Source organism: Eptesicus fuscus, chromosome 8, assembly GCF_027574615.1.
Source record: "Eptesicus fuscus isolate TK198812 chromosome 8, DD_ASM_mEF_20220401, whole genome shotgun sequence".
NCBI classification, from domain to species: Eukaryota; Metazoa; Chordata; class Mammalia; order Chiroptera; family Vespertilionidae; genus Eptesicus; species Eptesicus fuscus.
The window spans coordinates 63,885,603-63,912,229 of NC_072480.1; the positions used below are offsets into that span (position 1 = coordinate 63,885,603).

Sequence of the window (26,627 nt, forward strand, 5' to 3'; positions counted from 1 at the left end):
GGGTCAGGGGACCACATGCTCATCTCTGACCGTGGCCTGCTTGCTCTCTTTGCATGTAAGGAAATCTGGGGGTATATGTCATTTCACTGTCCTCTACACTGGAAAAAACACACACAAATAACTCAGATACCTCAAAATCTCTCCGCTTCTCATAAATGGGGATGATGAGTTTATAGATGTCAGCAATCAGCTCGTAGCGTTCGGCCTTCCAGAGTCCATCAGCACACTGTTCAAGGAGCTCCATGAGCACATCCTGACCAAAGAAGGTGGCCATGGGCCAGAAAGGAGTGTTACTAAGGAACAAAACAGTGTGTCCTTGCAGAATGCATAGCTGGTTAAGATGGCTAGGAGGAAATGTTGAAACATGGAATATTTTTATTTATTTATTTACTTATTAAATTTATTGATTTTAGAGAGGGAGAGAAAAAGAGAGGAAGAGAGAGAGAGGAATATCAATGTGTTGTTCCACTTATTTATTCATTCATTTGTTGATTCTTCTATGTACCCTGACCGGGGATTGAACCTGAAACCTTGGTGAATTGGGACAATGCTCTAACCCAGTGGTTCTCAACCTTTCTAATGCCGCGACCCTTTAATACAGTTTCCTCATGTTGTGGTGACCCCCAACCATAAAATTATTTTCGTTGCTACTTCATAACTATAATTTTGCTACTGTTATGAATCGTAATGTAAATATCTGTGTTTTCCGATGGTCTTAGGCGACCCACAGGTTGAGAACCGCTGCTGTAGAGCTTAAGACCATCAGAAAACACAGATATTTACATTACGATTCATTAACAGTAGCAAAATTACAGTAATTAAGTAGCAACAGAAATAATTTTATGGTTGGGGGTCACCACAACATGAGGAACTGTATTAAAGGGTCACGTCATTAAAAAGGTTGAGAACCACTGCTCTAACCAATTGAGCTACCTGGTCAGGGCCAAAACATGGAATATTTTTAAACAGTAACATCCATGCGTGTAAGAACTCGTCACTGTAATTTTTAATGAGTCATTTCCCAGGCATGTTTGCAAGCAGAAATGAAGGGTCACACATTGTATGACTCTGTAGTAAATTGCAAGGAAGAAACTGACACTAATAGCCTCTCATAGGTTCTCAAGTTTTATTCTTAGTTCTCTTTTTAGAAATATAATTAGAAATTTTTTTTTTCCTTTTTGAGGAATGATGACAATGCTGCCACATGGAGAGTTACTAGGCATGACTTTAACCTAATTAAACAACTCAGAACAATTCAGCGATGGCATGTGGTAGGCATTATGCCTGCTTCACCAGCATCCTTTCCACCTTCCCTTGGAGATTTCTATTTGCTGAAGTTTGCGTCCTCACCTTGCCTCCTTAAAATCCTTAAACTTTCGAGGAAGCTAATACTATCCATGACAGGGTTGGGGCCTGTGGCTCAGGTTTAAAGTAATCAGCATAAATCTACTTCCTGGCCACAGGCATTGCTCCATCATGGGTGGACATGTGACCTAAACCAGCCAATCAGGGTAAATTATTGGACAGTTTGGGATTTGGGGACAGAAGTGCTCTCATCAGACTGGACATAAGAGAGGCAGCATGTAGTTTGATTGGGGCTGACATTCACCTCATGAGTAGTCAGGGGCCTGTCACCCTTAGTAACAGAGTGGAGGGCTCCCCCTACTTCCCAAAGCAACAATATTATTAAACACTTGGATTGATTGCTGCCAATCTCTCTGTGGAATTTCCTAATGGGAGCCAATTTATTTGACCTTTCCTGTTTAAGCCCATTTGGGTGGGGTTTCACTAATGATGTTGAGTAAATTTTCATGTGCTTATTTGTCATCTGTATAGCTTTGATGAAGTATCTATTCAAACCTTTTGCTCATTTCTCTACTGGTTTGTTGATTTTCTTGTTATTGGGTTTTGAGAGTTCTTTATCTATTTTACATAAAATTCTTTACCAGACATGTGATTTGTAATTTTCTCCCAATCTGTAGCTGGTCTCTGGATTTTCTTAACAGTGTCTTTTGAAGAGCAAGAGTTTTTAATTTTGAGTTAGTTCAATTTATCAAGTTTTTACTTTTTGGATTGTCCTGTATATAATATATCTATCTAAGAAATCTTTATTTAACCCAAGTTCACAAATATTTTTTCCTATGTTTTCTTCCAGAAGTTTTATATTTTACATTTAAGTCTACGATTCATTGAGTTATTTTTGAATATAGTGTAAAGTATGTGTCGACATATATTTTTTCCATATCTATGTCCTATTTTTCCATTTGATGAAAGATTATCTTTTTTCCATTGCATTGCTTTTAAACCTTATTCAAAAATTAATTGACCATATGTGTGCAGGTCTATTTCTGGCTTCTCTATTTGTTCCATTGATATATGTCTATCTTTGTGCCAATACCCCACTGTTTTGATTACTACTGTAGCTCTGCAGTGACATTTCTGATATTTGGGGCCAGACAACTCTTTACTCCTATGCATTACAGAATGTTTAGCAGCATCCTTGGCCTCCACCCACAAGATGCCAGTAGCAGGAGCAACTCTTCCCCACCCCACCCCATCCCAAAAAACCCCTGTGACAATAAAAAAATGTTTCCCGATTTGTCAAATGTCCCAGCGGGGAGAAGTGGGCAAAATCAAACCCAGTTGAGGACCACTGCTTGAAATCACGTGGTGTGACTCTTCCAACTTTTTCAAAATTGTTTTGGCTAGTCTAGTTCCTCTGCCTTTCCATCTAAATGTTAGAGTCAGTTTGTCGATTTCTACCAAAAGTCCAGATGGGAGTTTGATTGGGACTGCTTTGAATCTATAAATCAATTTAGGAAGAATTGGCATGTTAACACTGAGTCATCACTTCATTCATTTACATCCTCTTTGATTTCCCTCATCAGTGTCTTGTTTTGACCATACAGATGTACACAGATTTATACCCAAGTTTCATGTTTTTTGATGTTTTTATAAATAGTAGTCTCTTTAAATTCTAATAATTTATTCTTTTCAAGGAAATAAAAGTTTGGAATAAGACTGAAAGTCACCCAGTGTATTTGTTTGTAAAAACTATACAAGATTATCATTAACAATATAGTAAAACTATGGTATAAGGATCTCTAAAAATAAGGTTGATTGATTTTGTATATTGATCTTTCATTTTATAATTTTGCTAAATTCACTTATTAGTTTTAGTATTTTCTTCCATAAATTCTTTGGGAATTTCTCTGTCACAAGAGACAACTGCATCTGAGGTTAATATAGACAGCATTATTTCTTTTTCTTGCCTTACTACATTGGCTAGAACCTTTGGCACAATGTTGAAAAGGAGCATTGAAAACAGATATTCTTGTCTTGTTCCCAATTTTAGGGGGAAAGCATTCAGTCTTTCACCACTAAGTGTAATATTAGCTCTAAAAGATAATCTTTTTCAGGTTAAGGAAGTTCCTTTCTACTAGTTTTTTTTTTTTTTTTTAAATCATGAATGGATGTTGATTTTTTTCAAATAATTTTTCTGCATCTATTGAGATTGTCATATGGTTTTCCTTATTTATCCTGTTAATATGTTGAATTATATTTATTGGCTTTCCCATGTTGAACCAATGGTGCGCTTCCAGGGTAAACCCCACTTGGTCATGATGTGTTCCTCTTTTTTATATACACTCAGATTCAATTTGCTAATATAGTTTGTAAGGGTTTCAATGGTTGCTTTTTAACATGTTTGATCCTCTGTCATAGCGTCAATGAAGGGTAGACACTGAATTAAGAGCAGCAGGGGTTTATTTATTTAACAGTAGTCAGTGTGTCTCTAGGTGAGTACTGGGGTGGCTAACCATCAGGTGAATGAAGCATTTCCTGCTCTCACTGAGCTGAGTCTGTTGTGGAGACAGCTCCATAAAGAGATTATAAAAGATGGTGGCAAGTGTGCTGATAAAGACATGTGCAGGGAATCAGGGATGCAGAGAGGTTTGGCATCCATCCAGTGATGAGGAAAGTGGTGGGCAAGGAAGGCTGCAGAAGGTGACCACTGACTGAGTGGTCAGGAGTTAGTGAGATGAAGGAGAAAGGTGGGAGTGGAAGTCAGAAGGATGAGAGGGGAGACATTCCAGGCAGAGGGAACTGCACAGGAAGACACAGGAGAGGGCAGCAGGTATGGGAGGAGTTTACAAGCAGTATGAGGGGTTGGAGTATAAAAGTTGAATCAGAGAGTGGCAAGAGATGAGGCTGGAATGGAGGTGAAAAGGATTAAGTAAACAAAGACTATATTGCCACACTCAAAGTTTTCTATGTCAAACATAAATTAATAATTAAATGTTGATAATTTTTTTTAAATGTTGATAATTTTATGAGACATGAAAATGCATACAGACATACATCAACTACCACAACAATGGAAGTAATATATAAGACAGATGTTAGTTGATTTTAAAATGATGTTCTGTCACCCTGGCTGGTTTGGCTCAGGGGATGGAGCATTGGCCTGCGGGCTAAAGAGTCCCGGGTTTGATTCTGGTCAAGGGCACATGCCCGGTTGCGAGCTCGATCCCCAGTAGGGGGCATGCAGGAGGCAGCTGATCAATGAATCTCATCAATGATATTTCTTTTTTTTTTTTTTCATCAATGATATTTCTATCTCTCTCTCTCTTTCCCTTCCTTTCTGATATCAATAAAAATATATTAAAAAAATAAAATCATGTTTTGTCTCTCCAGGTAAGGCATCTGTGTATGGCAGTCTTTCAGGTATAGTTTTAAATGGCCCTAGATTTAGTCACTTAACGAATATATATAAAACAGAGTTTATGTGAGTAATCTCCTGGGTCAAATGCTCCTATATGGGAGACTAAGATTTGAATATTAGTTTTACTCTTGTTTAGTCAAATCAACAACACATGGAAAGTTTAATAAAACTGAAGCCTGAATTCAAGTAGCAAATCAACACTATAGACAATTGAGCTCATTATGAAAAAAATCTGTCATATTTGGTACAAAAAGATGAACTTCAACCAGGGAAACTGCTCAGAATGGTTGGAAAATGGGAAAGTTTGAGAAAGTGAACTGAGCTTAGCAAATAACTTTGCAATAATTATTATGATACTAGAGGCCCGATGCATGAAATTCGTGCACGGAGGGGGGTTGTCCCTCAGCCCAGCCTGTACCCTCTCCAATCTGGGACCCCTCAAGGGATGTCCGACTGCCCGTTTAGGCCCGATCCCACTGGACATCCCTCTCACAATCCAGGACTGCTGGCTCCCAACTGCTTGCCTGCCTGCCTTCCTGATTGCTCCTAACTGCTTCTGCCTGCCAGCCTGATAACCCCCTAACCACTCCGCTGCCAGCCTGTTTGCCCCCAACTTCCCTCCTTTGCCAGCCTGGTCACCTCTAACTGCCCTCTCCTGCAGGGTTGATCACCTCCAACTGCCCTCCCTTGCAGGCCTGATCCCTCTCAACTACCCTCCCTTGCAGGCCTGGTCCCTCTCAACTGCCCTCCCTTGCAGGCCTGGTCCTTCTCAACTGCCCTCCCTTGCAGGCCAGGTGCCTCCCAACTGCCCTCTCCTGCTGGCCATCTTGTGGTGGCTATCTTGTGTCCACATGGGGGCAGGATCTTTGACCACATGGGGGCAGCTATATTGTGTGTTGCAGTGATGATCAATCTGCATATTACTCTTTTATTAGATAGGATAGAGGCCTGGTACAGGGGTGGGGTCCAGCTGGTTTGCCCTGAAGGGTGTCCCTGATCAGGGTGGGGTTCCCTTGGGGCGTGGGGCGGCCTGAGCGAGGGGCCTGTGGTGGTTTGCAGGCCGGCCACGCCCCCTGGCAACCCAAGCAGAGGCCCTGGTATCTGGAATTTATTTTCCTTCTACAATTGAAACTTTGTAGCCTGGAGCAGAGCCAAGCCTGGGGCTCCCTCCACGGCTGGCAGCCATTTCTGTTGGGGTTATAATTGAAACTTTGTAGCTTAAGCGGGTGGGCCCGGCCAGGGTGTGTGGAAAGCTTTGCTTCCCGTTGCCGCCGGCAACCCTGGCCTGCTCTCTCAAGCTCTGTTCTGCCGCCATTTCTGTTTGAATTTGTTTACCTTCTATAATTGAAACTTTGTAGCTTGAGTGGAGGCTTAGGCCTGGCAAGGGCAGGCGGAAAGCTTGGCTTCCTCTGTTACCTAGGAAACCTTGCTCTCTGTGGCTGTAGCCATCTTGGTAGGGTTAATTTGCATACTCACTCTGATTAGACAGTGGGCGTGGCTTGTGGGTGTGTCAGAGGTATGGTCAATTTGCATATTTGTCTATTATTAGGTAGGATGATGGTAATCAAAACTTGGGAAATAACACATCATCAACTTTTATATGCTACTGGACATTATTTTTATTTCTAGTGTGCTAGATACAGTAGATTCTCATTCTCATGGTAATGACACTGTATAAAGTCACCATGATCAATGAATTAGTGAAGACTGAACCACCCCTCCTTGGGGAAATACAGGATTAGGTTCCTAAGAGCCTCTGGCTACAAAATTTTTGAGAACCAATCAGTAAATAACCTTGTTTTACATGTGTTTCTGTGTCAAGACACCTACTGTAGTATATGTTGTTGATTCATTAACATTGAACTCATGACCCAAAGTACTCATGCCTGAAAAAAGCTCATTTTACACAAGTATTTTCTCTGTAAGGTACATCACAGATGTCCTGTGCCCAGAAACACGAGATAGCACTACACTTGGGGGTCATTTGAAATAGCAAAATCACAAACTAAAAGAACAAAGATGTGAAAAACATGGCACTGAGTAGAAAAGGACAACTGGTTAAAGCACGAGAGCCAGACCAAGAAGACAAAAAGTTTCCCTGTGCCTCCTCAGTTAGGAGCAGGTAAGCTCAAATTTTCTGCCGCTCTGTGCATGTCCCCAGTGACCACACAAGCACCTCCATGAATACTGATTTTGAGGGTTACAAAGAAATTTTAGCAACTGGACTGCAATTTCCACTCTCCCCTCGACAGTCCTCGTCAGCCCTGCCCTCCCTCGCTCGCTCTGTGTTCTGGGAGGCGGATGCACTAGAACCTCCGCCTTGCTCCCTGTCTTCTAGCTCCTGGCTGACTCGGCCAATGGAAGGCTCAGGTCAGGAGGAGAGTGAGGGTGGGGTGGCTACTCGATGGCTCCCTCCCTGCAAGGGTGCCCGGATTTTGCCCTCCCCTAAATAAAGCCCACAGTCCTATCAGGCAGTCCCTTGGTGTAGTTTCTCTTTCTTTCCAACATTAGTCCATAGGTCGAGGGATAGTAACCCAGCTGCTGTTAATCTCAGGAAATTGCAATATTCCTTGTTGGTTTCCCCAAATCCTGTTCAAACTTCCAAAATAAGTCCCTTTATTAGACTTTTCTCAATTTCCTAAGCATGCCACCTACTTCCTTCCAGAACCCTGCCTGTCTGGCATAATGAGGGAGGGATCGCAAAACCACATGAGCTGTGAGGAATTTTGACACCATAAAGGATTCAGAATTCTGTAGTCTGCACAGAATCCAACTTGTGAAACAAAATTACAAACAGAAATGGGATGTTCCTTTTTACCTAATCTAAAGTAAATAAACTGGGGGGATTCTGCCCTTGCGATCAAAGTCAGGAAACATGAACTGCAACCAACAAAACTCATCGGAGGCCTGCTGGGAGGAGAATTATGTATTTTTAGGTAACTTCTCTAAAATCATTTAGGAGATCATTAAAGGCGTTCAAATATATCTAATAATGCAGCTTAAAAGGACAATGATTCTTAAGCTATGTATATACCTATTCCCTTCTCTGGTAGAGATTTTCAACTTTCTCTTTTTCCTAAAACATCCTGATAGCTCAAGGAAAAAGGTAAGTGGCAATATGTGTTTTCCTGGCTTTTCGAACACATTATCCTTTCCATTCCTGGCTAGTTTCAATCTAGATGTGCAGCGCTTGCTTGGGACTTTATAATCCTGCTGTGTCACATCCTAATCATCACAGATCATGCACTATGGACCTTGTTAAAGATTTACCAACTGTATGCTTCAAGGACAGGGTGGACAATCCATATTCTGAAAATGACTGATAAAGCTATCCCTATCACATGTTTGGCTATTGCGCAGAGTGGGTGCCATTCACAAATTTTCCCAATAAAATCTGTACTTTATTTCACTGGGTAATTCTCTCGGCAGTAATGATTATTCCAGCCTAGTATTTAATCAGATGAGCAAACTTGAGCTTTATTTTATCATCCCTGTGGGACAGGTTCCTGAGAATTGTTTACTTTCAAATCTTTAATTGTTGCTGACATCACTGTTTTCCTTACTGAATTCTAAACGAATTGCTGCATCCCAAAGGTCTGACTTGGCATGGGGGACAAGGGTGGTTTCTACAAGGAGAAAATCCATTCAAGCTTCTTCTCAGGGAAAAACCCAGTTAAAACTTGCCTTGAAGTGAGGAGTTCAAAGCCAAGAACACATGGGCCCTGTTACCACAGTGATTTCAAAGTAAAAAAAAAAATAAAAAATTAACGTCTGTCTAGGCATTTCAAGGTGTGGAGATTGCTGAACAGTTAAAGCCATGTAATAACCAGCTTGCTTTTTTTATTTCAGGATACTTGAAATAAAACTTGATCTATCTTGGTTAAAATTATTTTAATATTTAAATATGAAAAACAATATATTATCCTCCTTTCTCATGTTTTAACTTAGAACATTATTTGAGACTAGACATTTTAGGATAGTGATTTTTAAACTTTCATCACAGAATCTGACCTCTCAGCCTCACTTCACTACTAACCAGCTCCTCAAACTCTCCTTGGGAGTCCTGGATGGATTCCTAGGAAGGGAGATCGAATGGTAGAACTAACTGCTGCTCTCTTCCTGGTGTCTGGAGCTTTACGTTAGTTAGACAAAGTGTGTCAACAGCAGCTACAGAGAGAAGGGCCTCTGTCCCACGCACTGGCAGGGTAAGCCACAGGGGCGGAGGTTCTCGTCACTGAAAACCGCACGGGCCGGGGCACTCACCTCGTTGAAATGGACATCCTGCATGCCGACGTCTTCCATCATGGAGGCCTCCTCCTCTATGTTTGGGGTGATCACCCTGAAGGCTGTGCATCCCTGTCTAAACATGCCTAGAATCGAGACAGCAGGGGAAGAGAGTGAGTTATTAACCCGTAAGTGGATGAACCGTGAGGGTTCCTCCTGCCCTGAATGTTTCTGTATTGAATGAAAAAACCGGTTTTGAAATCCCCTGGGTCTCAGGCCAGCACTCCGGTGGGAGCCTGGGGACCACTGTGTGCTTTTTCTTCACTTACTTCCTCAGTGTTTCTTTTTCTCGCCCTATTTTATTTTTCACCCACCTTTACTAAAATGTATGCAATCTTTAAACTGTAAATGAACTGAACTGGGTATTGAATCGAATTAATTATAAAATAATGACCAATAAACAATAAATTCGATTTGGTAAGATGATATGTGTTCAGATACTAAGAAAAATAAAGAAGCCAAAGCCAATCAAGGAAAAATATTGGATTCAAAAATAACTATATTTCTGTCAAGCTGTCATCTCACCCACTCTGGCTGGGAGTAACCCAGAACCTGCCCTTCCTGCATGAAGCAGTCCATAAAACCAAGATGTAACTCAACAGCCTCAGTGATGAGCCCAGAGGCTGACTCAGCTGGTTCCACATGGGCTGTCTGGGGTAAGGAGAGGCCTCTTTCCCCCACAGTTGGAGAGCAAGAGCACAGAAAGCATGAGCGCTTCAGGGGCCTAGGCACTCAGCTCTCTAAGGGGGGATGGAATAAGGTTGCAGCTGGGATAAGGTAATAGCAATAATGGTCCATTTGGGGTCTCTGCAAAAATAATCAAGTGAAGGACTTGAAATGTCTTTTACTCTATTTTGTGATCACTGTTTACAATAAACCAAAACAGAAGTCAAAACTTGAATTCAGACCTCCCATATTTTGGGAACAGGAGGAACACAGAGAATTTTGAAATCAAGTCTTATAGGAGTAGGACCTAAAGCCAGAGATTTTCCTGCTAATACTGGTCAAGGTTTCCACACGAGACTCTGCCCCTATCCTCGTCTAGACTTGCTTTTGTTTTATGGAGACAAATGAAAGCCCTAATCCAGGAGCTTCAGATACATTAACGTACAAAAAACAAAATTGTAAAAGCCAACCACCCACTTTTAGGTGACAGAGTCCACTGAAAGGTACAATTTGACTCCAGTGAACAACTACTGTGGTGGCCAGAGGGCTTTCCTCTCCTTGCCCACTGAACAGAGAGGCAGGAACAGAAGGAGAAAGGAGAGCCAAGGCCAAGGCTGTCCAGGCAGAGTTAAAAAAGAAAGTCCCCACAGCTCTGAGTGTCATGTGGATGGGACGGCTGGGGCCCCATGGACCGGGCCGACCCTTGGGCTCACCTGCCTGGCGCCTCCTCTGGCAGGTGCTGTAGCTGTAGGGGGAGAGGGTTGGCTCCCGTCGGAGGGCTATGTCTGCTTCTAAACATGAGGAAACGTATTACCTGACAATAGGTCTCAACAGGAAAGCGGGCTGGTAGTAAGAGAATATGGAGCTCTTCTTGAATTTCTTTCTCTCTCAGGCTCTGATGTACGGCAAGCCTAAGACTCACTTAAATTTCATTCCAAACAGCCAGCTACACCAGAAATATAGACATTCGCTGGCCAGGCACCTGTGACTTCCTATCATTTCTCACTCTGTAAACACTCTCCTCATTAGCCAGACCTGGAACCGCTGTGCTTGTCCACGTGCACACACAGCCAGATTTTCCAAGATCCTCATGCTCCAAAAATAAGTGCCGCCATTGGAGGCTGCACCGATTTTGCAATGGAAATGAGCAACTGGTGTTCAACCAAAAGGAACACATGAGAGGATTCATGGCCTGCTAATCTGGGAACAGATATGAAATGCACAAACGGGCACCATTCACTCCTTGCCCTTTCCTTCCACGGGGAGGCAAGGTTTCCAGCCAGCAAGCTGCCTCCTCACACAATCAAGCCAACTGGGCCACGGTCCAGAAAATGCTGTCTGATGAGCTCCCGTGACAACTGTCTTTTGATAGATCAATAGTTCCAGTGGGAACTATCTTAAGGGGAAAATAAAATCTTTTCAGCTCAAGATTGGCCTCACTTCACTGCAAAGCTCATTAACTAGTCTTTGGGCGATGGAGCCATTAGCAAGAGATGATACGACAACATGCCACCCACTTTTCTTTTTGATGTTGGCATTTCTGCTGTGCCTACCAAGTCAAGCAAATGTCACGCCTGCAAACAAAACAATGAATAGCGTACACACGTGTACATACACACACACACACACACACACACACACCACACAATCCCCCACCTCCTGCTTTCTCAACGGCTCCTGCTTATCTTTGCTGCTTTGTACAGTTTTATGTTCATTTCACAAAACACAGGAAACTCCTCACCTTTTCGTGTGAGATATTCTGCCACCAGGGCTGTGACATGGACGTAGCACATTGCCGCCTGCAACAAGAGACACAGGCCTCAGAATCACCATTGATGCAGCATGCCAAAATGCTCGTAGGCAGAAACCTAATGCCTGTGTGTACTTATGTTAGATCCCAAGGCACCAACTCATGTTCCTAATAGCTGACATCTTTACCTTTGGAAAGAAGTGGAACAACTGTCCAACAGAATGGACTCCATAAATAATCGATATGAAAAAAAGTTACAAGCTTTTTTTCAGATGTGGAACGTAATTTCACTAATTTAAGCAATTATAGAAGTTTAAAAGTAAAAGCATGCTTCTTTGTTAATTCCATGGATCATGCCTACATGCCTTAGCACAACCCTAAACGCAGTTTTCATGGGAATAAGAGCATGCCTTATAGCCTACTGTTTTCCTTATTGCCCCCATTTTACAGATGTTATCGACACACCGGGGTTAAAAACGGGCTCAGTATCACAGAGTCAGTAAATGTTGGATCTGGGATTCCACACTTTTCCGGATCCCACACACCCAACTCCTCCCCACACTGTCTGCTTACTGAGACATGGCAGATCTGAACACGAGGGGGCGCTCTAACACCTACCAGGGCCGCAGATGGCAATGAACACCCTCAAAAGGGGAAAAACGTATGCCCTATCAATACTTTAATAAAAGGAAAATTTAATTTTATCATAAATAGAGGAATTTTAGAACTAGAGGGGATATTGGATGCAGACACTGAGTGCACTTGAATTAGCAGGCATCTGCATGAACATGGATGTTTTTAAGAGCTTTCAAACAATGCCCTTTTGTGACATACATATCCCCTTACAATTTGGTAAATTATTAAAATGCTTACATGACTATGAAGTAACCCTGAGCCTAACACTGTTTAAATTGGCTTCTTTTTTATTTTATTCTATTTTTGTTAATCCACACCCGTGGATATTTTTTCCACTGTTTTTTAGAGAGAGTGGAAGAGAGGATGGGGGGAGAGGGAGAAACATCGATGTGAGAGAGACACATTGATTGGTTGCCTCCCTCAGGCACCCTAACCTGGAAAGGAGATTGAACAACGGGGTTGCCCTTGATCGGGAATCAAACCTGAAACCCTTAGGTGTGCGGGCCAATGCTCTAATCACTGAACACACTGGCTAGGGCTAATTGGCTTCTTTTAATTACTGGGAAATTTTTCTCAGAATTGGCTTCTTTTAGTGAATGGGGCACAGTTTTCTCAAAAAAATGCCCGTGGGAAGGCTTGCAGGGCTACCTCGGAGAGATCCCCGTTTTTGACGTGGATCCTGGCCATGCTGTCCAGCCACGTCTTCCGGAGCTCAGGGGTGCTGGCGTAGGACTTGGCCAGACTGTACTGGAGGTCCACCAGCATCTCAGGGTCGTTCTCGTGCTCCTTCATCTGGGCCGTGGCCATCAGGACCGTGCGTATCCTTTTGGTCAAGTCCTTCACGTCCGAGGAGAAGGTGGTGTGCTGAAACAGGAGTGGGAGAACACGTGGTTTTCAGCTGTGTTCGGCCTGTCCACGTACACGGTAGGGAGGAGGCAGCGTCTCGGGGGGTGAGAAAGACAATGGGACCAGGGCACCCACCTTGATGAGCCTGTCGCTGTTGGCACAGTTGTTGATGATAGACAAGGACTGCTGAAATCTGGTTCCCCCGATCCCCACAACATCTGCTATCAGCTGGCTGACGGAAATAATGACCTTAGGGACACACAAATGTGAGCAAATCAATTCACCTTCAAATGCCTCCTCACCTGGGCTCAGCTCCTGCCTTCAGGTAGGTTGTGCATGAAGTCAGGGCAAAGGGGTAGTTTTGAGCAGGGATCACTCCAGTGTAGGAAATGATGACAGTGATTTTCAAGAAGTATTCCAGAAGGGGATTATGCTATCATTAAGTATTTTATTTGCATAGGAAAATGGTAATAAGAGAGTGTAGAGGAATGAGAGGGCAGGGGCAGGGGAGTGGTCTGGAGAGATTAGCTGGGGAACTTATATGCATATATGCCTACCCCATGGACACAGACAATAGTGTGGTGAAGGTCTGGGGATGGTGGATGTGTGGTGGAAGGAGTCAATGGGGAAAATAAAAAGGGGGGACATCTGTAATACTTTAAAAAATAAAGATAAGTTTTTAAAAAAGAAAGGGAAAAAGAGAATCAGATATGCCCGTACCATTTGGATGGTTACCTATCACTTTCTCTCATAAAAAGAGAGACCTTAGTATTTACCTCCTTGGTTTTTGGTATGAACTTTCAGTAAGTAGACTGACCTTGGCATTTTTTGTTAAAAGGTATACATATTAACTATGCAATGGGGGAATCTCTCTTTTTTGGGGGGTCAATGAATAGCACTGGCTTTACCCAGTTACTCAAGCTAAAATGCATGGATGCCATCCTTATTCTTTCCTTTTCCTTCACTGCACCCAAGCGCAGCCAATCACAAAGTGCTGTCACCTCAACCTCCTCTTCCTTCTAACCTCACCACGACTGGTCCAGAACACCAGCCTCTCTGGCCTATATTGGACTATGGTTTCCCTACAGTCTCCCTAGATAACGTCTTGACTCCCCCAATCCACGCTCAGCACTGGGGTCCAGGCAATCCCTCCAAATAGGCAATGATGCCTCCTCAACTGGTTCTCACCCACATTCTCAACTTCACTATAAGGATCTTCTCCAGTTCCCTGGATGGGCCCTTTCCCCCGGGTTGCTAAGCAGCATTCATCCTTCACATCCTCTGGGAGCTTCTTCGCCTCCTTTCTCCGGGTCCCCAGCCAGATGCCCCTCCTTGGGGCACTAACGCTCCTCTATTATACTAGTAGCCCAGGGCACACTGCACTCCGAGGGTGTTGGGGCTCCAGCAGGACATATACTCCGTGGGGGCCAAGAGGGGGTTCTGTTTTGTTCATGGTTGGATCCATGGATCCTTGCATGTAGTTTGCAAACAATAAATACTTGTTTAAATAAAAGAATAAATACAGGGATGAAGAGGGCATTCCTCTGTATGTTTGCAGAAAAAAGAGTCTCTGACAAAAATATGCATGACTTTCCAGTATCTGGCATGGTTCCCAGAGCAGATAACTTGAGACATTTTAATTCTGGAGAGACAGGTGTATATTAGTAGCTGGAAGACAGAAAGGAACCACTTTGGACGTTTTGTGTCTTACCTAAGATGGTTACCATGAGGCATCCTCACACAGATTCTTATAAATCTCCACTCAATGCAATTTCAGTCAGTCTCGTGTTGATTCAATATGTAAATATTAATTTACCAATAGAAACACATGCTGGGCCTAAATCTTACAAGGTGGAGGATGAAATAAACCAAACCTGTCAATGTGACTTCAAATATATCACCTCAAGGCTGACCTTGTAGTACTTACGCAGAGGTAAATCAGCACACGTGACACACACAGTTTCCCTGCTGAAACAGAATTTCAGAGCACACTTGCATGGGAAAGCTAAGCTACACTCACTTGCAAATGCGTCCGGACAAAGGACTTCTTCCCAGTGTAGTCGAAGTTGTTCCTCATCAGGAAGTAGAGCAGCTGGGAGGCCTCGGTTCTGATGGAGCTCAGCTTGGAGTTGCAGAACTTCAGGATCTCGTAGCACAGAGCAGCACACATGTCAGCTCTCCCTTCGTAGAACGTTGAGGGAAACTAGGTGGAACATGAGAAAGCAAGCAAGCAACCAAGTCACGGTCAGTGCGCCCTGCACCTCTGGGTGCAAGAGGAAAATGCAGGACAATTGGATGATGACCTCCCCGATGAAAGAGCTTACCTTATAAATTAGCGACCTCAAGGCAGTGAAGACATTTTTTAAAGCCGTTTCAGACTGATGTTTTTGAAGAAAGCACAGGTAGACGTCAAAAACTTTTTTCATGAGAGGATTATGCCCATGGTCAGCCAGGAGCTGGTTCTAAAACACACAAGGACGGCGGGATCAGTGAGACACACCAGACACTCCAGTAGGCTTCACAACATTTTGAGGCTCAAAGGTTAAATTTTCCAGGCACTAAGTAAGACAACTTATAACTTTAACTCTGCCACGAATCCTCTAAGAAAGCACAGAATCCTCTTGTGTTATTATAAATAAACCTGTTAATAAACTTATGTTTCAGAGAGTTTACTTTTTTTCTATAAAAAGAGGAATTATAAAACTTCCCAGCAAACTGTTACCCTATCTTATTGTTGGAAAAAATTTTAAGGGATAAGTTTTTTTGTTTTTTTTTTAGTGATTCACAGATGCATTCACAGCTGGTCGGACACCTGGAAATCACAATGCTCTTTATATTATGCAACACTGAGGCACAGTATTGAATTCCATCATGAGAAGAAGCAGCAATCTAATGAGCAGGAAGCGTGTTTTAATTAACTGAATACTATAAAATTCTCAGCCATGAGCAACTGTTCAGCAACCAAAAATAAAAAGGCTGCTTCCAGTGTTGGGGAACTGCTTACGTGGTTTGTTGTCTGTGAGCACCACTTTCCCAGGAACCACAGTCCTTCCTAACCTTTTGCACTCGGATGTCGAGTGTGACTCGACACGGTTAGCATCGGTAGCAGCACTTTTTATACTCTTTGAATGTGTCAATAACTTGAAATATTAAAAAATCCAAATAAATAAGTTTGAATGAAAAGAAACTCCAGTTTTTTATTCTACTGCCGCGCTTTGTAAAATCTGGGGTATTTAAAAAATTAAATCCCGAGTAGAATAAAGGAATCGAGAAAAAAGCAAGCGAGTGCAAAGGGCTAATTATGGGCAGAGTAAGGTCTGGGCGAATCTGGACGTGAGCTTTTATTTTCTCAGCGCTCTTTGCGCTGAGGGATCCAGAGGAAATGGTTCATAAAAGCTGCCCAGACCCTGTTCCTGTTGTCTGAATTGCTCCCGTCTCTAAGTTCCTCCCTCTGGAGTTGAATTATTTTCCCTTCACTCTCTCTGGTCAAAGTGTTGCTTCCCATTTTCAGGATTTAGTCTTCTTAGCTTCTGATCTCAAAACTTGCTTGCAAGAGTGGAATTAAAGCTCACACAAGATATAAATAAGCCATCACTTAAGGGGATCAAGGACCTTTCATCCTAGGAACACCCCCTCCACACACACACACACACACCACCACCACCAGCTGCCTTGCCTTCCTTAATTTTCTAATCAATTTCTGCCTGTCTCTCATTAATTAGAAAGTCATAGACACTAAACATAAAGAGTCTGGAACATTCACCACGGCCCACAGGAACGGAGGCTCCCTGTGAAAAGACACTTACTCTGTTAGGATCTGCACATGATACCAGGGCAAATATTTTTACTCTAAGAAAGAAACATGCTTTTATGAGAAGTGGAGATAAGCAAAGCAGAGAGACTTAGGTTCTGTTTTCCAAATACCCTTGCAAACAAGCTGTTCCAATATGCATAGCATATTGATATTCATGCAGTTTCTCCTTTCTGTGCTGGAAATGGAAGCAATCATTTAGCAAGAATGGGAAGCATTTGGTTCCTAAAAACAAGGCAGTGCCTGAAGAGACCATCTTCATCTACTTGAATATTATTTCCCCAAACCCAAACATCAGACCCAAACAACCTTTTCTATCCCTGAAATGCTCCTACCATTTAATTAACAGATTCTTAAAAATTTAAAAAGGTGAATGTGTTTGTACTTAATGCTTCTTTATGGGTAAATAGCTCGTTTCAACCGCTCCCACACTGAGACATGTTTAAGGAGCGGGGAGGCAGAGATGCCTGGTATGTTCTCATGTTTACCATCCTGGAGGGCACAGCAAAAGCCTGTTTTCCAGGTACACGCCGCCGTTTCCGCTGCTCACACACACCTGTGGCACACCCTGGCCAGTAAGCTTTATTATAGTTCGGTGAATTCAAGTCATTAACTGGGGAGCAATTTCATTAAGGACATTGAACGATGAACGGTTTCCTTACAGGGGCAAAAACAGTGAAGTAAAAAGACAACGCAGAAGGCCTTGCTGGCCCATGAAGCAGCACATGAATGTAGAAGGTGGAGCTCTAACCTCGAACAGCCGTTCAATACCAACCTTAAATGCCAGTGTAAACAGAGAGAGAGTGTCCAGAGTCGTGAGGCACACCTCAGTGGCAATGTTGGCTTCAAGTAACGACTGGTGAAGAACGTCTGCGTCCGAATGGCCGTAGCCTGCATGGGTTACAACACAAGGTCACTGCCGGGGGCTGCACACAGGGCAGAGCGGCTGGCGGGATGGTACAGTCACAGTCAACTTTTGATTATTTATAGAAGGCTTACTTTTTTGGGGGGCACGGGGGGGGGGGGCTGGTAGTTAATAATGTTCCCATTCAATTGTTAAGTCTTTTTCAACTCCAGAAGGGAAGGAATAGCAGCAAGCATTGATTGTGTGCTTGCTAATGTGCCAGTCATAATTCTACGAACCTTACATGTATTACTTCACTTAATCCTTCCACAGCCCTATGAAATGTGTACATTATTAACCCCCCTTTGCAGATAAGGAAATGGAGGAAAGGCTAAACGACTTGTCTTAAGTCACACAGTAAACAGTGGAGCCAGGAAGGCACCTGGACCAGACTCAATCAATCTAGCCACTTGGCTGAGCTGAAGGACGGCGAGAGTGGTGAGGGAGGAGGAGATGTCCGAAGCTTCCCACACAGACAGAGGCAGCGCACAGCACAGGGGTAAGAAGATGAGCCAGGGTCAGGCTGCTGGTCCCTGAGTCCAGCTTGGCCAGCTGCTAGCTGTGTGACCTTGGGCAAGTCATTTGACCTCTTTATCCTCATCTGTAGAATGGGGATAATAACAGTATCTATCTCAGAGGCTGTGGTGAGTATTAAATTCGTTAATATTTGTGAAGCTCTGAAAGCAGTGCCTGGCACAGAGTGCATGCTACGTAAGCGTTAAGTCAATAATGCAAAGAGCTGTATTATCAGCTAGAACCATGATTAATAATCAAGAGTTGACTGTACTGCTAATAGTATTCTACTTGCTTTAATAAAAAAGCACAAAAGCCAGTGTGTCTGAAAGAAATGTTTAAGAAAAGGAAAGAACTTGAAGAATCATAATTTAAGTACAAACTGATATCTTCTTATGTGGCTGTAAAATCAATTTAGTACCAATAAAAATGGAGGTCGACATACAATTTGAGATATTAAATTATGAATGGTATGCATTAGCAGAAAATATAGAGATGCAAAGATGTTACAGTATTGATCTAGATTACAAAGAAAGATGGCAATATAATAAAACATCATGTAATGTCTTTCTCCAAGGAGCAAAAACAAATCAACACTTACTATGTAGATAATTTTCTTAATACTCCAGAGAGGAGGACATTTTGTACATGGATCAGGGAAATGAAGTACAGAAAACCTATAGAATTTTCTTGAGGCCAGAAGTGGGGGAAAAACAGAAACTACACTGCAAATCCCTTATTTAGGTCACATTATGAGGATAAAATAAAGTAACTAGCATGATGTTATTCTGACTTTAATAAATGTAAGCTACAGGATGATTTTTAAAAGGTACAAAAAAAAAAAAAAAGCTTTTCAAAGCTACTGAGTTGCTTTTCAAAACATGGTAAGAATACTACTGTGTGCTTTCATCTGATTCTGCTTGGCTTTTAAAAGGCGGTTGAAGTCCTGTGTTTGTGGACGGCATTATTTTCCCACTGTGGCACAGTCCATGTGCCCTTAGTGACCCTACGTAACACACCTGGCACCATGCTAGTTCTGGTTCTTTTTATTTCTGCATTTTGGGTGAGAAATCTCCCAGAGAAAAAGAAGATGGATATTTTGGGGACTAATATGTATTGTACTGCCTTCGAAGCCAAGGCATTTCCTCATTCAGTGAGGTTTGTTTGGACAGATTCAGAGACAATGAAAGAGGAAAACAGAATGATCACAAACTGGGGCAAGAAGGAGCAAAAAGAAATTACACCTTTTATTAGACCAACCAAAACTATCACACAGCCCAGAAGGACCCTTTACTGAGGGCTGCCATTTACCCCAAATAAAGTTTTATAGAGTCTGGGTTAATCTATAACAAGGGACTTGCTTTGGTGATTATTTTCATTCTTTCTCTGCATGGAATTGTCTTTTTTCTTTCTTTCTTCCTTCTTCTTTTTTTTATTTTGAGGTGGATATAATATTAAATCCTCCAGATAAGTAGCAATCACACTAAAGGTAAATGGCACTTTGCCAAGTTGATGTATTCTCCAAAATGCATTGGTAAGTTACAAATCTTTTGTAAAAGTCGTCATTTTTAAATTTAAATGTTTAGTTGAATTTATTGGTGTCCTTTCTCTTTCTAGATAACATTGGCTAAGGGTATCCAGGTGATTATTATAGATGAGGTGGCCTACACACTTGAAGAATCCCCACAGAATTTACCTGATTTTGAAAATGCTGGCAAATGTGCAAAATTATATTTCTAAATCAAAGAAACATGTCTCAGAATCCAGGAAATGTGACTTTATAGCATTTTCTTTGCTATCTTGGGTATAGACATTTAAAGTATCCAGCCTGTTTCACCTATTTTTAAATATATATTGTCCATGCTTAGACGTTTAAAAAATACTAATTTTACTTCAGAGAAGTATGCATTCTCTGCATTTTTCATATTAATTCAATATTCTGTATAAAAAAGAAGTTTAATTATCACGTATTCATTTTCCTATTCTCAATTCATAAATATCAAAGAAGTTGGGGGTAAGATGAGGTCTCATATGATCAGGTGCTCACACAGTGTCTGTTTTCACACCTGCCCATATTGGCTAATGGGCATTTCAGGTAGAAAATGCTTTCCCATGTTGACCTGAAATCTAAATCTCTACAACTTAATCCAGTGATCTTAAACTCTTACGTTGAATTACAGGAAATACAGATTTTCTTCAAGCATTTCTACCGCTTGGCTGCTCTTTCCCACCCCAGTGGGGAATGTGAATTAGCAGGCAAATTAATTTAATATATTCCTCGAATACTGTAGAACATCAAAATAAATACAAACTTTCTTTTCTTCTTTCCTTTTTTTTTTTTTTTTTTTTGCAAATGCATCACTTATTTGCAAACATGTTTCAGGTCATTTCCCCCTCATTACCTGGTTTATATAAAATATTCTACATACAGCCATCACTCTCAACTTGTCACTTGGCACAAATCTCTTCTACGGACACACAGTGAGTGCACTTTACAGCAAACTGGTCAATGTCTTCATGTTGTAAGCATTTACCCTTCATGTACCTGGGCAATGACCCAAACAAGCCTCTCTCCTTGGAATGTTTTTAAAAGTTAAAACTATTGTCCACGAGGGGATTTGCCATTTTCATTATATTCTCCTTAAAATATGAGAGTAAAGTTAAGTCCCTGCTAGAGTGACATGAGTAGTGCCTCTGATGTCTTTTCTTATGTTCTAGTAATGGGTGATAGGAAGGTATAACTTGGCCCCACTGGATTAAGTTTCTACAGTCCTCTGCTGCTCCCTGCTGGTCATGCTGACGGCTGACAAAACCTTTCCTACTAGGACAGAAGAGCAAATAAAAAAATATAGGAGTAGAGGGGACTCTTCCTATTTTGATTCTTCTCTAAAATAAATTCATTTTATACTCCGGCATCCTAGAAAATATCTCATAGATTATATCTACATCATATTGATTGGCCCAACAGAAAGTACTGTATTCATTGTTAAATAGGATTTTTTAAAAAAGAGACATATATGGCTATAAATTTCCCATAAAATGCCTAGGTATAGATGTAAACAATCATGTGTGTACATATACATATACATGACCACACATATACACATGTATACATATGGTACACACTCCCTTCTCTGTGATTTTTGGCCAACTTAATGATTTGAATCTCAAAAAGCTAAAAAGGGAAGGGCGAAAGCCACCCAAATCCATATAATCAGAATTAGAGCTATAATGAAGACTGACTTCCCGGGGAAGATGCAAGGACTATGAGACGTCAGAACCACTTGGGAATGAGCAGGAATTGTAGGAACACAGGCGAAAGGTGAAAGAATCAGCTACACGCTGTGTATTGGGAAGGCAGAAGAAGAAAATGATTGAGGATTAGTGTCCCTGAAAACGGACTAAAGAAAAAACTCCAGGATGAAGGAGGAGAAAGGCAAGAAGGCCAGGCTCTCTGTGGGCAGCAGGAAGACAGAATGGAGATCAACTGTGTTAACAATGTGGTTTTTGGCAGCAGAACCCAGCCAGCTGTCTCTCTCCTCCAGTTCAAGCCACCACCGCCAAGTCCATTCGTAGTGGGAGGAGCTGCTGCACATCTTAGTGGATTAGTTATTCGACTGTTGGTCTCTTATTTTTGTTTGTTTTCTGCGTTTCCTAAATGATTATCTTTGGAGGTGGGGCCTTAGTCTGCTTATGATTCTTTTAAAAAATGTGTTAACGGTTAAATATTTATGTCAACTGACAGGGAGGCAGTCCCTGTGTTATAAATGGTCTGGGCTAAGGCCTTGGAGCAGGTCCTGAAGCTTAGTGGAACTTTAATTTCTGTTTGTTTACTAGGAAATGAAAACTGAAAATAACAAAACTCCTTGTTTTGTTCGTTTCAATCCCTTGTTTGCAGAGCTAGGGAAGCCCTAACCGTCACGATGTTGGACAATCAAGGACGGCAGATGTAGCCGTGTCAGTAATGCACTCTCGACAGCTCAGTCAGAACTCAGCACTAGCATTTGCAAGCTACCAATGCAGTATGTGGCAGACACAATACTGATTTAAATTAAGCCTAGAATTTTATAAAGAGAGACAATGCCCATTACATTTAATGTGGTCAGGGGAGGAAGAGTGGGAAGCTGCTGTATTTTGATTCCTCAGCTTTCTTACTTTGACCTACAGCTGATCCTGAAAACAATACAGGTTTGAACTGCATGGGTCCACTTATAGGAAGATTTTTTTTTCCCCCAATAAGCACTGTAAATGCATTTTCTCTTGTAATTCTCTTAATAACATTATTTTCTCTAGATAACTTATTACAAGAATACAGTATATACTATATATAAAATATGTGTTAATCAACTGTTTGTGTTACCGATAAGGCTCCCAGGCAACCATAGGCTATTAGTAGTTAAATTTCGGCAGAGTCAAAACTTATACGAGGATTTTTGACTGTGAGGGTGATCGTGCTCCTGGCTCCCATGTTGTTCAAGGGTCAGCTGTATTATCAATGTAATGTGATGGGAATATTGTCTTTACTCCTGGCCTACATTAAGAAAGAGGTATGGAAGTCACAGTGAATGGAGTTCTTACGATTAGAAATGATGAGGAGATATTAATAACCATGTATTAAAGACATTACTTGAAATGAGCACAAACATGGTCTAGATAGAACAATAACTAGCTATGTCATGCTTGGAGGAAAGATGGAACAATTCAGAGAACACACCACTAACGGAAATGGTATTTATCATAAATGATCATGTTAGTTTTCAAAGTACTGCATGGTTGATACCTTTTAGGTTTTCTGCTTTGAGAAACCCTTAAGAAAATGAAACACTAAAATTTTAGGAACCGCACATCCCCTCTGGTGAGTGAAAAAAGTCAAAAATATGGGCCCACATTTTGGCAGAGTCTCTACGGTGAAGTTAGAAAGCACCGAAGTTAGGAAGGCAAGATGAACAAAAGGTCTCGATTTGCAAGGGAAGCAGCCTTTGGAAAGCAGACTTCAACCTGATTAAATCTTACCATTGTCTACAGAAATTCCAAGCACACTTGATATCTTTCTCACACTGAAAACACAGAAAAAGTCACTTCGTTATTGGCTTTTCCACACCCTCACAAATTGATTCACCGGCTTTATGGTTTCACAGCAGTTAAACATACATTCTAAACTGGAATGTCAGAATGTGGACACTGATCAATTACATGCATGGGATCAGGGCAAAGGACGTCTGTCCCAGATGTTCTCAGACATGGCGGGGTGGGGGTGGGGGTGGGGGGCAAAGGGAGAGATCAATGATAAATTGGCGACAGGCAATGAATCCGAATATTAAATTAGAAATACCATAGAATGTTTGGCTACCGAACCTGCCAAATTTTGTTTTAAAAACACAACCGGAGAGGTTGGGGCCAAGGGTCTAGCACTTTTGGGTCTGGTGCCGTAGTTGACCATGGTCCACATTATGTCATTCTCCTCCGAGAAGGGCACTGCGCCTTGAGCTCTTCATCCTACTTGCTCTGAGCTGGAAGAAAAGTCAGGTTGGTGATGTGGTGTGGTGTGGCCTGGGGCTCGCCCCTCTGAGCTGTCACATGAGATGGCTGGCTGTTACGATGGTATGTCATGGGACTTACTGTGGTTAAAAGTGAGAGAGTTATCCAGGCTGCCCAGCTGCTGCAATCTGGCATGCATCATTCCTGTTCTGTTATGGGAAACAGGCAATGTCTGAGACTTTCGATCATGAACTATGGGTCCCAACCCTTCCTGGTTCCTGCAACATGAGTGAAATGGGATAGAAGCAAAAGTTAGACTTGTTACACTGCAGAGAGACCGGGAGCGTTAGTGAGGCGAGGACGCGGCGAAGAGCAGACGGGCAAACGTGAGAACCAAGCACAGAGAGCCTGTCTGTGAGCCAGAGACACACAGGGCTCACAGCAAAGCACCAGTGACGACGGAGAAGCGAAAACCAAGCCAAAGCAGAGAACTCTCCAGTTTTAGAAAGTACTTTAGAGATGCTACTTAAAAAAAAAAAAAAAAAAATGGAGCCCAGCCGGTATGGCTCAGTGGTTGAGCATCGACCCATGCAGCAAGAGGTCACCGGTTCGGTTCCCAGTAGGGGGCATACAGGAGGCAGCTGATTGATGATGTTTCTCTCTCATTGATGTTTCTATCTCTCCCTCTCCCTTCCTGTCTCTCTAAAAAAAAAAAAAAAATCAATAAAAAACAACAACACACATTAAAAATATTTTTAAAAAAGAAAGAAATTGAGCATCAGTCCAACAAGGTGCTAAAGTCAGCGTTCTGACAACTGCCAAAACACCACAAATCTTTTTGAATTATATATGCTATTAAAGAGCAAAAAAAAAAAAAAACTTTTAAATTAAAATAATGCATTGGAAGAAACAGAGAACAAACATGCAATGGGAAAGATTATATGAAGCGGTTTTAACACCTTTATTCTTACCCAGGCAGGAAGGAGAAGAGCCACACACTTTGTTAAACTTGTCAGCAGTCAAGTAAAGAAAATAGAAAAGTGATCTGGGTTAGCAATCAAACAGCTAAATTCCTGTTGTGTACCACCACCAGAGCAGGTGAAAAATGAGACCAGTGCTGGAATGACGCCTGTCCCCATCCCTTAGCCAGCCGTCTCCCTCATTGTGTTATCGTGTGGAGTAGAACAGGGCATGCATGGGATATCATCGGGCAGCATGCTTCTGGGTGATTTCAAGGTGACACAATGAGAAGGCGCAGTACTCATTAAACCAGACCACTGTGAACGGCAAACACTGATGACGTTTAAATCATCGCTCAGAATCGTTTTCCCATGCAGCAGGGACCGTGGTGATTTTCTACAAAGCATGGCGTGTCTTTCCACAGAGCACCTAACAAAGCACCCCCCCCCCCCCACAGCCCTCCACTATCACCTGCTCATCCATTTTTAAGATGGCCAACAGATGCATACTTTTATATGCAAATATATACAAGGTACTTATGAAGTTGGATGATTTTCTTTTTTAAAAAAATCAAATGTATAGCCACTGAAAAATAAGTTAACAGTTTCACAAAACCCAATTTTAAAATATTTTGTTGGGGCAGAAAAATGTCAGCTTCCCACATTCGCCATGTTCAGCTCTGAGGCATTTTACTCTATTTGGCACATTTTCCTAACGCCATCTTGTGACGTAGGTGACAGTTAGTGCAGGCAGGGTGGGAAGCTGGCCTGGTTCAGTGCCTTTTTGTTACAAAACACTGCCCATCTCCACGGGACAAAGTCAAAGGGGATATACTGTACATGGATACCTTGTGTATACTTGCATTTGGTACTCAAAATCTCAAATGTAAAAATTACTGTTGTGATAAAATAATTAAGATTAGAGAACTTCAAGTGACAACCTATTTCTATTAAAAATAGAAAATATTAATAGGAGGAAAGCATAAAATATTCTCTCTAAATTTGGTCTTTTTAAAAGAAAACATATACTTTTACTTAACATAAAATGTAATTCTGAAAATTTCTCAAATATCCCAAGAGAAGAACAATATTAACATAAAGAAGCAAAATTTTCACTCAGACAGAAAACATATTAAAAATCTCTTTCCTATTTCATTGCTATAAAACAAAATTATAGGTAAGAGAAAAAAAAAATCTCAATTACAACTACATTTTAAAGATTTTCTTAAAACAAATGTTTACTGATAATTAAACTTTTAAAAACAATAGCATTAGAAAAAATATGATATTTAGACCAGGACCCCATAAATACATTATCACAGAACACACAGCATGGAATAAAACACAGACACACTGAATGGCTACAGTGCAAGGGTAAGAACTTGGTAACAACAAGATATGTTCCGGGGAAATACTCCAAAGAAGGAGCTGCCGGGGAACCCATCAGCAATGAGTTTCTAGCTCTCCTCAAACTCAATGCAGAACCAAGAGTTTATTGTGGGACAGCGCAGTGTGGGTTTATGATACTCCACAAAGGGTCTGGTTGGGTAAAAACAAAGGGCACGGGTAGCTTACTTAGAAGTAGAGGAGAAAAGGCTCAATTTTAGAGTTTTTGTGCAAGTCCAAACACATTTGAGATGGACCGAAAACATTCTCTCATTAAGGAAAAAGGAATGTGGTTAGATGAGAAATTAGTATCTTTGTAGTTGGAAGACGGAATGCTTAAAAAAAAACAAAACAAAAAAGACCTTTGAAAGTAAAACAGGGAAAGAGAAATAATTGGAGAAGGAGAAAAGAGCCAGAAGACACGTCAAGAGGAAGTGGGAGAGGAGGAGAAGAAGACAGAAGGAACAGGACATGAGGGAGAATTTGGAAGCAAGGCAAGAAGTGTAGCAACAGGCCACAAAGGAGGATCTTTCCAAGAGACGTGCATGAGAAAAACGAAACAGAAGGACTGTAGGCGAAAGATGCAAACAGATTTGATGGTAGCAATCCAAAAACCTGCCAACTGTCTTCATGGCTGTTTATGAGAATCCCAACTGCCAATCACCACAGAT

General features: G+C 41.7%; 1 protein-coding gene across 9 annotated transcripts in view; it reads right to left on the minus strand.

Annotated features, from left to right (window-relative positions):
- The window catches only part of DOCK9 (dedicator of cytokinesis 9), a 262,790-nt gene that overhangs the window by 19,148 nt on the left and 217,015 nt on the right, over positions 1–26,627 (minus strand). For 3 of the 9 annotated variants that reach the window (XM_008143977.3, XM_028148931.2, XM_028148927.2), the window contains exons 38-46: positions 23,147–23,190; positions 17,492–17,607; positions 15,230–15,367; positions 14,926–15,108; positions 13,041–13,154; positions 12,708–12,923; positions 11,415–11,472; positions 8,987–9,093; positions 131–253 (exon numbers count right to left, since the gene is read on the minus strand). In XM_008143977.3, the coding sequence (XP_008142199.2) occupies positions 131–253; positions 8,987–9,093; positions 11,415–11,472; positions 12,708–12,923; positions 13,041–13,154; positions 14,926–15,108; positions 15,230–15,367; positions 17,492–17,607; positions 23,147–23,190 (1,099 nt within the window). Of the gene's footprint in view, positions 1–130; positions 254–8,986; positions 9,094–10,386; positions 10,465–11,414; positions 11,473–12,707; positions 12,924–13,040; positions 13,155–14,925; positions 15,109–15,229; positions 15,368–17,491; positions 17,608–23,146; positions 23,191–23,752; positions 23,890–26,627 lie in introns of all 9 variants that reach the window. The other 6 variants (XM_008143975.3, XM_008143976.3, XM_028148918.2 and 3 more) reach the window with 3 other exon arrangements.